The sequence below is a fragment of the Urocitellus parryii genome, chromosome 11 (assembly GCF_045843805.1).
Source record: "Urocitellus parryii isolate mUroPar1 chromosome 11, mUroPar1.hap1, whole genome shotgun sequence".
Lineage (NCBI taxonomy): Eukaryota > Metazoa > Chordata > Mammalia > Rodentia > Sciuridae > Urocitellus > Urocitellus parryii.
The window spans coordinates 9589441-9604519 of NC_135541.1; the positions used below are offsets into that span (position 1 = coordinate 9589441).

Genomic DNA, 15079 nt, shown 5'->3' on the forward strand with positions numbered 1-15079 from the left:
CAGGGTGGCCTGCTTCAGCCCTGGAACACGGCCGCCTTAGCTGGAGCTGGGTCTCCAGTGGCCGGTGTGGGACAGCAGAGCCCCACAGTTCTGGCTCTGCTGGGGCCTGTGCCTGGTGACCGACGAGGTGGCCTCACACACCAGGACCAGGAGACAGACAGGCAGAGGAGGGCGGGCCAGGGAGAGAGCAACTGCTCACCTGGGCCTCACATGACCCTGACCATCTCCCAAAGGCCCGGCCTCCAAATCCCAGCACACTAAGGTCACGGAGGACCAACATCTGTCATCCATGAGTCCCAACAGTCCTGACTGAGGATGTCCAGGAGCCCACAGTCTGACGTGAACCAGAGCAGAGCAGACTGGCCCCGGGTCCGCCAGCCGCAGCACAGGGCACCCCGGGCCTCCCTGAGACAGACCTTACTGTGGTTTCCCGTCCCCGGGGAAGTCGAGCCTGTCCTGAACTGGCCTTGTGACCTCACCTCCTCTGGGACTCAGGTTCCCCACCTGTAAAAGGAAATGGGTGAATTAGGACAGTGGTTTTTAGACCTTTGAGGATCTCGGCCCCTTGGAGAATCTATTAAGAGCCCTCGGGCCTTCCCCAGAGGAAACATAGGCGACACGAACTTTGCATTCCCAGAAACCTCTTTCTGCCCACAGAACTTTTAGGAGCTCGAGGATTAGAACCCCAAATAAGGTCACCTCTGAGAACATTTCCACCTGGGACTTCCTGTGTGACTATGGGCATGATATTACCCTCTCTGGGCCCAGTTTCCCAAAATAGTGACAACGAACCCCATCGGCCCCTTACCAATCCATCACCTGAAACTCTGTGAATGCGGTTCTGTTTACCCATCAGACATCAGACGGACGTTCATACCCCACTGTGAAGACGGAAACAGCCCTGCATTTTTTGCGTTGAGTGAGGACCCAGACTGTGTCCCTCCTGTGCCTGTCCTTGGGTTCCAGGGTCTAATCCGGCCCTGGCTCAGGGAGGAGGTGGTGACAAATTCTGTAAAGTGTCAGAATCACTTTCTGAGCCTTGCCGTTTGGTTGACTTGGGCTCTTACAATAGCTCCTCCCAGCAGCTGGGAGGTGTCACCCGCTGAGGCCCCGTGGGGACAACTTTAATGAAAAGAGGACCCTCTGCAGGGCAGGGGCACATTAGCTGTCAGCGTGGGGGTGGACGTGGCTGAGGATGAATGGGCCTCTCTGGAGCAGGTTGGGAGAGGCCCCTCCCCGCCCGCCCCCCCAGCCCCCGCCATCGAGCAGCTGGGCAAACCCTTGCTTCAGGGGGGAGAGGAGGCCGCTCGGTTTCCATGGGGGACAGCCTGGCCCCACGGCATCCAGTTTAGAGCCACGAAGCCTGGCCCAGGAAGGCCCCTCTGTGAGAGCCAGGCTGGCCCTGGAGCGGGGAGGGTCTGCCCGGCCTCCTCTTCCCACTGGAGCCCACACCCCACGCCCAGCCCTGCCCCGTGACACTGTGGGCTGCCACCAACACCGGCCGGCGGGAAGCCCAAGTTAGGCGGGACTCGGCTGGGTCCTGCCCTGCAGGAGCTGACGGCCTCGGGGGGCAGTGGACTGGGCCAGCAGAGGGCAGGCGGGTGGCTGGGAACTTGGGTGGGGCGTGGTGGGGCGCGGGGAGGCCTCACCCAGCCATGAGTCCCGGGGGCCAGCGGAGTCGGCAGGAGTCCCCCAAGAGGGCAGGGGTGACACAGGTCCAGAGGAGCCCAGGAGCCCTGGGAGGCCAGGGGCACAGGGAGGTAGAGGGAGGCGGCCTGCCCGAGTGGCCCCGCTCCAGGCTCACGGCTCTGCAGAGACTCAGCCCTTGGCGTGGCTTGTCCCTGGGGGCGGGCAGCAGGGAAAGCTGGTGGCCAGACCCATGATGCGTGACAAGTGCCCTGGACGGCAGTAGAAACAGGACAGCAGGATTGGGGGTGACTTCAGACAGTGAGCGGGGGACAGAGCCCACCTCGCAGGGCTGGAAGGAGCGGGCTGGGAGGTCGGCAAGTGCCGTGTGGGCAGCACCCGGAGGCCACTCAGAGGACCCTGGTTGTGCTGCCACGAGGACAGCCACCCAGGGGTTAGGCCTGGAGCTACATGTCCAGTCGATGCTGTCACAGGGCCAGCTGTGGCCACAGGGACGGGGACAAGCAGGGGTGAGGCTGCGGCAGGGGCCCACAGCAGAGGCGCTGCCGTCCCGAGGCTGGGAAAGCAGGGAGGGGACCATGACCGCGGACCCGGGAAACCAGCAGGAAGTCGGGGGTGGGGGTCAGGCAGGTGAGGAGGGGCTGCTGGCCCATGGCTCACCTGTGTGGTGCCTGTGACTGGGAGAGGAGACGGTGGATGCCATCAGAGCCCTGGGGACAGTGTCACCCAGAGAGGAGAGCACCCAGGCTGGGTGCTCAGGAGACACGCCCCAGGTCCTGGTGGGAAGAAGGCAGGACAGTGAGGGGCCACCAGCAGCTGGCAGGCAGCCTGACCCGCTTCCTGGGCAGGGCACTGTGTAAGCCCACCACCACTTTCCCTGGCACTCGGCCTCCCTCCTGTCCCCTGGGCTCCCTGGCTCCTGCCTGGCAGCTCCTGGTCCTTTCTGGGTCCCTGCAGGTGGGACCCGCAGACCTCATTCCTTCTGCGAGGCTGCCACCATGTGGCGGGCAGAGGGATGACAGCCAAGAGCGCCCCACGGCCGACCAGCCCGAGACCCACTGGAAGCGTTGGTTGTGGACCTACTGTGTGTGGCCCTGAGGTTTATTCTGTGGGGGACACGGAGAAGCCTGACCTATGGCAGAGAGGTGGCAGGAGAGAGGGGGTTCTTGAATAAGAAAAACGCACAGCACCTCTGTGTGGCTCTGGGGAGAAGGAAGGACGGTGCCACCTTCTCACACCAGAGCCGCCCAGGACCAGGACCTGTGTGGCACACCGGGAGGGGACACTCCGTGAGGGCCACCTCAGGGCTTTTCATAGTCTCCAAACAGGAGAACAGACAGAGTGTCATCAAGGGGCCGGGCAGAGGGGACGTGCCTCTGGTGGGTCACACGAGGCTCTGGGGTCTCGGGGCCCCGCAGAGTCCCCGAGAAGCAAAAGTGGCCCAGGCATGGGGGCTCCTGGTGGCACTGCTTCCTGCTGCGTCCTTCTGCCCGCTGTCAGGGTCCCTGTCACTCATGGTACATAGGATGGGTCCCCTCCATCCCTAGTCCTCGGGCCTCCACTGGCCCCTGTCCTGGTCCTTAACCCTTGACCCCGCCCCTTCCCTCCTCCTCTCTCACTCCGTCCCTGTCCCTGGCTGACTCGGTGGCCTTCTGGGTCCCGCTGCCCTGTTGCTGTCCTCCCTGCCCACTGCCGCTCTTCCTCCCGCTGGACCTCGGGTCCTGACACCTGCCCCCCGCCCTCTCTCTGGCTGTCCCCTCACAGCCTGTCGAAAGCCGCCGACCTGGACCATCACTGGGTGGCCAAGGCCTGGCTGAAGGACATCGGCCTGTCCCAGTACTCCCAGGCCTTCCAAAACCACCTGGTGGACGGGCGGATGCTCCTCTCCCTCGTGAAGCGGGACCTGGAGAAGCACCTGAGCGTGTCCAAGAAGTTCCACCAGGTCAGCATCCTGCTGGGCATCGAGCTGCTGTACCAAGTGAACTTCAGCAGGGAGGTGAGGCCCTCCCCCGAAGCCCCGTCTTCTCCTGCGTGTCCACTGTCTGGCCACCCGCCTGGCGCCCATGCCTCGCTCCCTCCACCCATCCTCCTGTCCATTCTCCCACCCATCCTCCCATCCAACCTCCCATCCAACCTCCCACCCATCCTCCCATCCATCCTCCCATCCATCCTCCCATCCAACCTCCCACCCATCCTCCATCCAACCTCCCATCCATCCTCCCATCCATCCTCCCATCCATCTTCCCATCCATCCTCCCATCCAAACTCCCATCTATCCCCCCATCTATCCCCCCATCTATCCTCCCATCCAAACTCCCATCCATCCCCTATCCATCCTCCCATCCATCCTCCCATCCATCCTCCCATCCATCCTCCCATCCATCCTCCCATCCAAATTCCCATCTATCCCCCATCTATCCCCCCATCTATCCTCCCATCCATCCTCCCATCCATCTTCCCATCTATCCTCCCATCCAAACTCCCATCCATCCTCCCATCCTTCCCCCATCCATCCTCCCATCCACCCTTCTATCCATCCTCCCATCCATCCTCCCATCCAAACTCCCATCCATCTTCCCATCCATCCCCCATCCATCCTCCCATCCACCCTTCTATCCATCCTCCCATCCATCCTCCCTTCCAAACTCCCATCTATCCCCATCCATCCTCCCATCCATCCCCCATCCATCCTCCCATCCATCCTCCCATCCATCCCCCATCCATCCTCCCATCCATCCTCCCATCCATCCTCCAACCAATCCTCCCATCCATTCTCCAGTACATCCCCCCATCCATCCCCCCATCCATCCCCCATCCATCCCCCCATCCATCCTCCCATCCAAACTCCCATCATCCTCCCGACAACTGCTTATTTGGCTGGATTCAGGGGAAATGGGGACCCTCACCCTCAGAGAGCCCACTGCTCCTGCAGGACACCCACAAAGAGGCCAGGGATGACCACACCAAGGGACACTGTCCCTGGGAGAGAAGCCGGGGTATTTATGAAAACCAGAGAAGGAGCCTCTGGGGTCAGGAAGGGCTTCCAGAGAGAGTGAGGCTCAAGGAGGAGCTCGAGAGACCCAGGGCGGATAACAGGAGGGAAGAACGCACAGAGGGACAGCAGGCCGGAGGGCAGAGGCCTGGTCTGCGGCAGCGCAAGAGCCGAGTCCTGCGTGGGCGTGAGGAGGGCAGTGGCCAGGGCCTGTGCCCGCCGTGGAGTCTGGCCTGTGCAGCCCCTTGATTCTGAGCTCTGCCAAGAGCACGGGGCAGTGACTTCAGCCCAAGGGCCTCTGCACGGACCCCCAGAGGCAGAGGCCCCTGGCTGCTGGGCCCGGCCCAGATGGCTTTCCTGAAAGCAGTACCAGAAGACAAGCTGTCCAGGGTCTGCAGAGAGCGGCAGAGGGGACTGTCCACCCTCCAACTCCTCCCACAGCCTCTGCAGGGGCCTGGGCACAGGGGACATGAGAACACGGGCCCTGGTCTCTGGGAGCCCCAGTGACAGAGTGACAGTGTGACAGGGTCAGTCATGACAGTGATGGGTAGAAAAGGACACAGAGGGTCAGGGGAGCTGGTCAGGGCACACGGGGGGCAGTGTGCAGTTGGGGAGCCCCAGTGAGGGAGCGTCCCCACGGGAACACGTTGACCAGGTGTCCATCCCCCAGGGGACCTCTGAGGGGCAGCAGGCCCTCATGGGTGGCATTTGATGCTGTGTCCTTCTCCACCCAGAGGCCAGGCAGGTCCCCTGGAGCCCTGTCCCCAGAGGAAAGACCACACAGATACTCACTGGGCCCTGCTCCTGTCATGGGGGGCTGGGGGTGGGGCAGCTGGGGACGCGGGATCAGAACCCGGAGCCGTGGCCTCGCTGCCCCGCACCCCGGGGAGCCACAGGATGGCCTGGTGGGGCAGTGCGCATGGCCCTCCTCACACGGCTCGCTGAGACCCCTGCAGCCCAGGGGACCCTCCCTCCACATGGGCCCCTGGTCCCCTCACTGGGCCCCTCTGTCCCCAAAGGCTCTGCAGGAGCGCCGGGCCCGCTGCGAGACACAGAACACCGACCCCGTGGTGTGGACCAACCAGCGCGTGCTCCAGTGGGTGCGAGACATTGACCTGAAGGTGGGCACGTGGCGGGCGGCGGGTGGCAGGTGGCGGGCCAGGCGGGGGCTCCAGCGCGGGCAGACCCCGGGTGCATTTGTGTACAAATCGATATCCGTTTTTGTGTGACCGCGGCCTCATCTCCAAGGCCTGCAAGAAAGCCACCCCTCCTGTCACTCAGAGGCAGCCACTCACTCCCAGCCCTGGGGACCCTGTGGTGACGCTCATGTCACGAGGGGCACTGAGCCAGCTGCACCCACCTAAGCACGTGTGGGTCCAGATCCAGGTGCATCTTGAACTCCACAAATTATCAGGAGCCCCTGCTGGGGTCAGGGGCCTGTGGGTGACGAGAGCCGCCCCTCGGGGCTCTGAGGGTCGGGGAGGTCCCCTCCAGGCCCCGCCTCGCGCTCTGCCCCCAGGAGTACGCGGACAACCTGACCAACAGCGGTGTGCACGGCGCGGTGTTGGTCCTGGAGCCCACGTTCAACGCCGAGGCCATGGCCACGGCCCTGGGCATCCCCAGCGGGAAGCACATCCTCCGGAGACACCTGGCCGAGGAGATGAGCGCCGTCTTCCACCCGGCCAAGTGAGTGCCCAGGACACTGGGGTCAGGGGCTGGGAGGAGGGAAGTCCACCTCCCGGGGTGAGATGGCAGCTCCAGCTGCGGGCAAGGGCCTGGGCAGGAGGGGCCACGTTAATGGAGCTTGTGGCCCAGGGAGCAGGGCACTGGGCACCTGCCTGCTCCAGCGTCCTCACCTGGAAGATGCCCGGCTCCACCCACAGGCACTGCCCTCCCCTCCCTGCACCTTAGCCCAGGTGGTCATCCACGGGGCACTTGCTGGGCATGCTGAGTCCACCCTCCTGGCGCCAACCAGATCCCCGTCCGTCCTCCACTCATGAGAAATTCGTTCTAAGGGGCCGTGCCGCCTGCCCAGGGTCAGCAGCCAGCAGGGGCAGGGCCTCGGGGGTCTTGTAGTCTACCGTGTGGCGAACTGGACGGCTGGTCGGTCACGGATGGAGCCATCCTTGCATGTCCGGGGCGACCTCGCCTGGTCAGAGTGTGCCATCCTTTTGCATGAGGCTGGGTTGGGTTTGTAATGCTCCACTCAGGATTTCTGCATTTCTATTTAGAAAGGCCGTGGGCCCCCAGTTCTTGTCTGATGGTGCTTCTGTCTGGTTTGGGTGTCCGGGCAATGCTGGCTCCTGGAGTGGGTTGGGAACTTGTGTTGCTTGGAAGGGTCTGTAGGTCTGTAGGTCCTGTTCCTTATTCTTGGAACATTTAGGAGAATTCACCGTGAAGCCGTCTGTCGCTAGGTTTCTCTCTGTGAAAAGCGTTTTGATGACTGATTCTCCCTCTTTACTTATTAGCGGCTTATTTAGATTTTCTGTTTCTTTTGGAGTCAGCGTCAGTGGTCCACACCCCCCGCCCCCAGGAATGCGTCCACTTCATCTAGAATTGCTCATTCGCGCAATGAATCCTACAATATTCCCTCATGGCCTCTCTGCAAGGCTGCTCCGGAAGCCCCCTGTCCTTCCTGGGGCTGGTCACTGGACTCCTCTCTTTCATGGCTGGTCTAGCTAAGGTTTGTCAGCTGAGAAGACAGAGCCCAGATTGACCCTGGGCTCTCTGACTTGGACCTGAGAACGGAAACCCAGACCCTCGGAGCCTTGGGAGCCGCTGGCCTCTCCCTGTGCCTCGCAGGCGCAGAAACAGGCTCCGGAGAGTGTCGTACGTCTGGGGCGGGTCCCGAGCCCTGGGCTGCCCTTCCCCATCAGCCCCAGAGGCCCACGCGGTTCTCGGGGTGGATCCTACACCTGCCGATTCTTGGTCCGTCTCAGACCGTGGCCCTGTGCCTGGCGGAGCCCGCGGACCTACATTTTGAGCCGTTTCGGGTAGTGGCAAAGTCGGATGGGACTCTGTTCTGTGAACCTGGGATCCATAGGAAAGGGCTTCCCTTCTCCAGGTCACCGTCCCCCCTGACCACCTACGTGTGACCCTTAAATCTTGACCACCACGGGGTAACGGGTGGGCTCGGGGCTGTCCAGGACTAGTGGGTGAGCACGGAAGGTCCTTGGTCTTGGGAGGCCAGGGAGTCCCAGTGGACCTCGTGCAGACAGGGTCAGAGGAGGGGACGGGACTTGGTCCAGGCTCCACACTTCACACACGTGGAGCCTGATGCTGGTGGCTGGGGACAGAGGCAGTGCCAGCCCCTGGCCCAAGCCAGATGCCTTGTCATCACCCTGTCCTCACCCTGCTGTCCCCCACATGTCTAGCATGGCTCCCGAGTCAAGGTCCCCGTGTGGGATTTCAAATCCCCTTGGTTGAGACCCTGACCCGCAGTCCAGGGGAACAGGCTTGGGTCAGCTGAGGGACACAGAGTCCCAGGGCATTTAGAGACACTTCTCAGCTGGGACAATCCTCAGCTAAGCCAACACGGGGGGTGGGGGACAGTGATCCGCAGCTTGTGGAGGGACACTTGGAAGGTGGACGGGGTGCTGCTCACCGAGAGCTCCGGGCAGGACGTCTCTGCTGTGGTCCACGCGGGGAGTCCCCGTCCGCTGCCCTGTGGCCCTGCTCCTCTTCCAGCTTTCTGGAGTAGGGGGACAGAACGGGAAGGGGAGGTGGCCTGGCCCTCTGGGGTGAGTCCTTCCGGAACACTCTCCTTGCTCTTGAGTCAGGGTCCCACTAAGTCACCAAGGCTGGCTTTGAACCCATGACCTCCTGCCTCGGCCCCCAGAGTGGCTGGCCACGGGTGTGCCCCTACGCCCGGCTCCGGGATGCTGCTGACGGGGGTGCCAGGTTCTGACACACCCCGAGTCATCGGGTTGGACATCGGGGCTCCCCCAGGACGCCCCAGACTGAGCTCCCGGGAGGTGACCACAGCAAGCCTCCCACTCTGTCACAAATGCTGATGTCAGAAGGTGTTGGGGACAAAGGTGTCACACCCCCATGAGGAGGGGTTGTCGCCCCATCTTACGGGTGAGAATCGGAGGCCCCAGGGAGGGACGGTGACTTCCCAAGATGTGACAGGGTCAGAGGCAGCGCTGGCTTCTGCCACCAAGGAGTCCTCGTCCAGTGACCTTCCTCCAGGCAGATGAGGCCAGGTCCTACCCCTAGCAGGTGTGTCCCCTGAGGGCCTGTGGTCACGCACAGCAGGGGGAGGGGCACAGCGGTGGCTCCGAGCCTCTTGGGGGACGACAAGCCTGACCCCAGGGACACACAGTCACCAAGAGTCTCTGGGTCCCATGACGCCATCCTCCCACCTCCATCACCATGACAACGCACGGGCCCCGGTGAGCCGCGTCTGACGGGGTCCCCTGCCCTCTGCCAAGCCCCCTCAGCGCCAGCCGCGGGTCCCCCACAGGACTCTGCGTCACAGATGAGGAGAAGCGAAGCCCAGGACCAACAGCAGGAGGGACAGGACGGGCAGCCGGGGGCCACCTGCGGCCTCGCTTCCTGGCTCCTCCAGCCCTTGCCGTCCCGCCCCTCGGGCAGAGGCTGAGCTGCGGACACAGGAGTCCAGGCCTCCCCTTCCTCCCTGCTTCTCCTGCTTTCCATCTCTGTCTCTCCACCCCCGACTCCAGCTCTCTGTCCCTGTCATCTGTCTGTCAGCTCTGCGGCCGGGCCCAGCCAGTCCTGGGGCTCATGTCGGGCTTCTCCACCATCTTCTGTGTGATTTCAGGCAGATGCTTGCCCTCTCTGAGCCTCTGTCCTCAGTGTGCAATGGGGATGATTTCACTCCTGCCTCCTGGGTGTTGAGAGGGTGCTGTGGGCTCCGGGCGCAGGGGCAGCGGGTGCCGCTCTCTCCCCCACCTCATCTGTCCCCACCACAGTCCCGCACATGGAGAGCCCTGAGAGTCCCTGTCCAACAGCTCGCAGGCCGGCCACCACCCCTCCTGCCCCATGGCTCCTCTCCTGGGCCCGGCTGCCGTACACTGGCTCGGGAAACCCAGGGGTGATGGCTTGTGCCCAGGCCACCACTGAGTGTCGTAAGCTTGGAAGCAGGTCACTGAGGTTTGTCGGTTCACAGCTGCAAGAGTCGGTGAGTCTCAGATGAGACCTTGGAACCACTGGGGACGGGGACTGTGGTTTACGTGACCCGAGGACGTGAGTTTCGGGGACAGGGCACAGTGCTGTGGTCTGAGTGTGACTTGTCCCCATGAGCTCAAGCAGGACCCTAATCCCCAAGCTCTCAGGACACTGAATCCAGCCGCAGTGTTTCGAGGTGGGGCCTCGGGAAGTGATCGTGACAGATGAGGTCACTAGGGTGGAGTCCCCTGGCTGGCTCCTGGTGGCTTAAGAAGCAGAGGGACAGAGACCCCACAGAGAGATACATACAGTCTTCCACCACGATGTGATGCAGCCAGCGGGGACCTCGCAAGAGCCTGCACCATGCTGTTGGGCCTTCCCACCTCCCAAACTGAGCTGAATAAACCTCTTTTCCCTATAAGGTGGCCTGCCTCGGGAATTTCACGATAGTAACAAGAAACAGTGATCTAGCCAGGATGCCCCTTCTCCAGAACTGTCCACAAAACTTACCCCCCAACATCCCTTTGCTCAAAGCCTGAGTGACTAGAAGTATTTCCTGGGTCCATCAGAGCCTCCAAAGACCTTTGCCTTGTGCTTGGCCGATTCCCGGGCACTATTATGTTTTCATGGGTTTTGACCCAAAATTATGTCTGGGGGGGGGGTGGATTTCAGCCCCTGTGGGAAAAGCCAGGAGGAAAAAGCCAGTGTAACCACGGCTCAGTGGTGACAACAGCCTACTGGGCCCTGCTGTTCAGGCGAGGACGCTGAGGCCCAGGCCACACCCTACACAAGGACACAGCCAGGGGACAGCTGAGCAGGGACTCAAACCAGCTCTGTCCTCAAACCTGTGACACGTGGTCGCAGCAGTGGTCCTCACGCAGCACTTCTCAGAGCTTAGTGCCTCTCTTAGTGCCTCGTGGGGATGTGCGTCACGAACCCCGCCCAGCCCAGGTGACCCGAATGCTCGGGGACCAAGCCAGGCCACGCTCACCTGCCCTGAACCCAGGGTGACAAGACCCCGTCTAACTTGATCCTAGAGCCCAACTCAACTTCCATCCCCGCCCCTTTGGGCGCTGGGTGTCCTTGGACAAGGGCACACCCACTCTGGACTTCGGTCTCTTCTTCAGGAAGAGCAGGGTAAGGGACCCAGGGCTCTTCCCACGTCACCCATGCTCCACGAGTCGGGAGAATTTAGGGCCAACAGGTGGCTGTGGGGCTGAGATCTTCGTGGCTCCTCTCGGGAGAACTGCTCCCTCCCACTGACCCCCGGGATCTCATCCCCCGGTGCAGAGTGAGGGCGGTCACCCGTGAAGCCCTCCACCCCACGCTGGTGGGTGGCAGCCCGGGCCGTGGTTTAGGACTTCGCCCCGTTTGCCATCACCCTGTCACCACCGTCTCCGAGGTGCCCCTCCCGCCCTGGAACTTTCCCAGAAACGTGCCCCAGATCAGCAGAAGCTCTGAGCGGCTCAGTCCATCGGTTTCCCGCTACTGGGAAAAATGCCCGGCGGTCACCTCACGGGTGGGAGGGGGTGGCCTGGCCCACAGGTCTCACCACCTCCGAGTGGCACCAAGCTGGGACCCCAAACCTATAGTACACGGGCCTTTGGGGACACTTCAGATCCAAACTATAGCAGCAGCTTAAAAGGTGCTCGAGGGCACTTCTCGCGAGGCCCGTGGCGCACGCCTGTAAGCCCAGCCGCTAGGGAGGCTGAGGCAGGAGGATCTCAACTTCAAAGCCAGCCCTCTGCAATTGAGTGAGGCCCTAAGCAGCTCAGTGAGACTCTGTCCCTAATAAAATACAGAAAAGGGCTGGGGATGGGGCTCCGTGGTCCAGTGCCCCTGAGTTCAATCCCCAGTAACCAAAAAATAAATTTAAAAAATATAAAATATAAAGAAGTGCACTTCTCTTAATGAGCCACCTCCGCGGTGGCCTGAACCAGGACACAGACTCTGGCCAAGCAGACCCCTGAGCGCCTGCTGGCCAGAGCCGATGCCCTGGTAATGACCTGTCTCTGGGGTCCAGCTGCCTAGGGACCCACGGGGCTCTGAGCGCCAAACCCCGCAACTCCAGGATGGGAGAGGTGGCTGGAGGCTGTCGAGACGCCGCTCAGGGTCACCTGGCCAGCAGCAGACCCGGCTCGGCCACACCAGCCTGGGAAGGCCCTGGACACATCCCAGACACAGGGGCTGGGGCCCGCGAGCTGGACAGGTGCCGTGGCCCTCGGTCACCGCAGGGCCACCCCCGCTGCCAGAGAAAGCAAGGGCCGAGTGAGCCCGGGGCCTGGGGCGGCTGGACCCAGAGGCAGGTGGGCACTGGAGCCCAGGACGCGGGCCGCCGGCCAGCTCCGCCCCAGGAGCCCTGGTTTCTGTCTCCAGGGACAGGCAGCTGGCACAGGGGCCGGCACACCTCCCCAGGAAGTCAGAAGAGGGGAGACTGGGAGCCACAGCAAGAAAGGCCCAGGAACGGGGCACTGACCACTGGGCGCGGTCTGCAAGTGGGAGGACTTACACACAGACCAGGGCCAGCTGTCGGGGCCAGGCCGCCGTCGGCCAAACGGACTCTACGGCGTCTCGATGCTTTTTCACAAAAAAATGAATGGAGGAGTGGGGGGAGGGGGCTGGCTTTCAGTCAGATCAGGAACAGCTTCCTGTGCTTCTCAGGTCACCCCTGATTCAGCTCAGCTCTTGGGATTCTTCCCTCCAGTCCTCCATTCCCTGTAAGTGTTTCGGCTTATGAAGAGTCCAGAAATTTCGGAGTCTCAGAGACTCGGGGACTTGGGTTTGGATCTTGGCTCTGCTGGTGGCAGCTGTGTGACCTTGGGCAGATGGGTCACCCTCTCTGTGCCTGCTTCTCCTCCTCTGTAACGTGATGGGCAGGCCGTCCCTGTGTAGGCGCTCGGTGCCCCTGGGAGGTGCCCAGGGAGTCCCAGCAGCCGTGACCCTTGTCACCGCTGTGCACGTCCCTGGGTGGCACTGGTGCCTGAGCCTCTCCTGCTGATGCACAGTGCTGTGTCCCCAGCTCCACAGGCACCCGCGAGGCCGAGCGCTTTGGAACGCCACCGGGCAGGGCCTCCAGCGTCACCCGGGCGGGGAAGGAGGACAGCAGCGGGGGCAGCGGCAGGTACAAGACTGGCCGGGTAAGTCGCTGGTGGCCACCCGGGGGCCGCTCCTGCGAGGGCGCTCTGTCCTCCGGCCCCACTGTCCACTCCCGGCCTCCCTCTGCGGCCTGTGACGGGGCAGCGGGGGGCAGGGTCTCGGGGGCTTTGGGGACCACCCCGGAGGCCACTTCCCAGGACCCGTGGGACCCCTCGGCCTGGTGACAAGAGTCCCCACGGTCCCCACGGGGCTCAGAGTGCAGTCTCGCCCGCCTGCCCTGTGCCTGGGCCCGGGAGGGGAGGCAGGTGCGGCCTTCGCCCTGGAGGGAGGCCCGGCTGGCCTGGGGTCTGAGGCCAGCACTGACCAGTGCAGGTGATGACCTTTGGCGACACCGGCCACGTGGCCCGGAAGCTCCTGCAGCCAGGGTGTGTCCTAAGGGGACCCTGAGGACACAGGTCACCCGGGCGACACAGGGCCATCTGCTCAGCAGCACCGCCCAGTGTGAACTGTCCCACCGCCACCCTGGGGACAGGATCGAGTCACCCCCCAGGACGCTCAGTCTAGAACACGCCTGCAGCGGGGTGACACCCTCCCCAAAGGGGTCAGAACTTGTCCTTGGGGGCGGGTTCGGAAAACCCCACCTGTGCACCGTCACCCGACCTCAGGCCTCACGCAGGGACGAGTTAGGAAAACCGTCTGCAGAATCTCCTTCGGGGAGGAATGTTATTTTTTAAGTGGACAAACCGTGGTCTAGAGGGAAAGGCCGCTGTGCAGTGGCCCACGCCTGTAATCCCAGCACTCCGGAGGCCGAGGCAGGAGGACACATTGGAGGCCAGCCTCAGCAACTTAGCGAGACCCTGTCTCAAAATCTCAAAGTGAAAAGGGCTGGAGAGGGGTCGGGGGCAGAGCATTCGCCTGGTGTGCACGAGGCCCTGGGAGGAGGAGGAGGAGGAGGAGGAGGAGGAGGAGGAGGAGGAGGAGGAGGAGGAGGAGGAGGAGGAAAGGGGGGTGGAGAGGGAGGGCGGGCCACATCAGGCAATGAACAATACTAACCACCTTCGCCAGGGAGGACAGAGACGTTGACAGAAGAGCACGCTGGGGGCCTACTGTGCGTGGTAACAGCTCCCACTGTGCGCCCGCACCGCTCCGTGCTCGGCAGACAAGATTTCTACCTAAATGACCTTCAGAGGTGGCTGGGTCTCCCATTTTCTAGCTGAGAAAACTGAGATTCAGAGAGAGGCGGTGACAATCCGAGGTCACCCAACAGCAAGTGGCAGAGCAGGGACCCAATGCCAGTCTGAGTCTCCAAAACCGGTTCCTGCCACGCCAGGCGGTCTAGAATGTTCCCTCTGGCCCTGGGGAGGCGGTCAGACCCGCGCCCCTGCTGAACTGTCCTCACAGGGGCTTTCCGTGCCCCTGTTCCCAACGCTCTTCCTCCTGAGCCGGGGGAGGAGGTTCTCAGGAATCGATGTGATAAAACTTGTCCTGACCCCTTGTAACCCCCTGAGTCCTCCCGCTGGGAACAGGGAACCGTCTCCTGATGTTGACTCACACAGGGGTCTCTGGAGCACTCAGGTAGAATGACTCACAGGAGGAGCACAGAGAAGTCAAGGCAGTTACTCAAGGTCACACAGCGAGACTAGAGACACCACATTCCCCAGGCCTCGGACACTCAGCTCTTGTCTCTCTTCCTCCTGTCCCTTGCCCTGTCCTCAGCTGCCCCTCGGGAAGATAGGAAGGGGCTTCAGCAGCAAAGACCCGGATTTCCATGACGACTACGGCTCTCTTCAGAACGAGGAGTGCGGTGACGATGACGCGCAGGCCGGGCCGGAGCAGTACCGTCTGGACGGCTACAGCAGCCCAGAGGTCACCAATGTGTAGGGAGCCTGCGTGGACAGAGGCCACCCCGGCCCCAGGTGCTGACCTGTACAGAGCCACCTGGGGCCGAGGAGCGCCTCTGCTCCGGGCGGATCCCCACAGACTGCGGCCAGGGACACGGGCACGGGGCCCAGGAGACCCGTGGCCCTCGGCCAGGCGAGGCGGAGCCCGGGCTGACCACACACCCACGTGCCAGCAGAGAGCAGGGCCAGGCAGGGCCACCGGAGGCACCAGGGAGGGGCCACCAAGAACCTGGGCTCCGACCTGGGTCAGGACTCCCGGCAGACGGGGCGGGGCACTGGGTCCAGTCGCGGGCTCCGTGTCGTTGGACCTGCA

The 15079-nt window shown here is 62.8% G+C and overlaps 1 protein-coding gene across 1 annotated transcript in view; it reads left to right on the forward strand.

Annotated features, from left to right (window-relative positions):
• Positions 1–14746, forward strand: part of Kazn (kazrin, periplakin interacting protein) — a 331789-nt gene extending 317043 nt beyond the window's left edge. The window contains exons 11-15 of the mRNA XM_026410310.2: positions 3412–3643; positions 5659–5760; positions 6159–6325; positions 12789–12906; positions 14582–14746. Of these exons, the coding sequence (XP_026266095.2) occupies positions 3412–3643; positions 5659–5760; positions 6159–6325; positions 12789–12906; positions 14582–14746 (784 nt within the window). The remainder of the gene's footprint in view (positions 1–3411; positions 3644–5658; positions 5761–6158; positions 6326–12788; positions 12907–14581) is intronic.
• Positions 14747–15079: the final 333 nt, after the last annotated feature.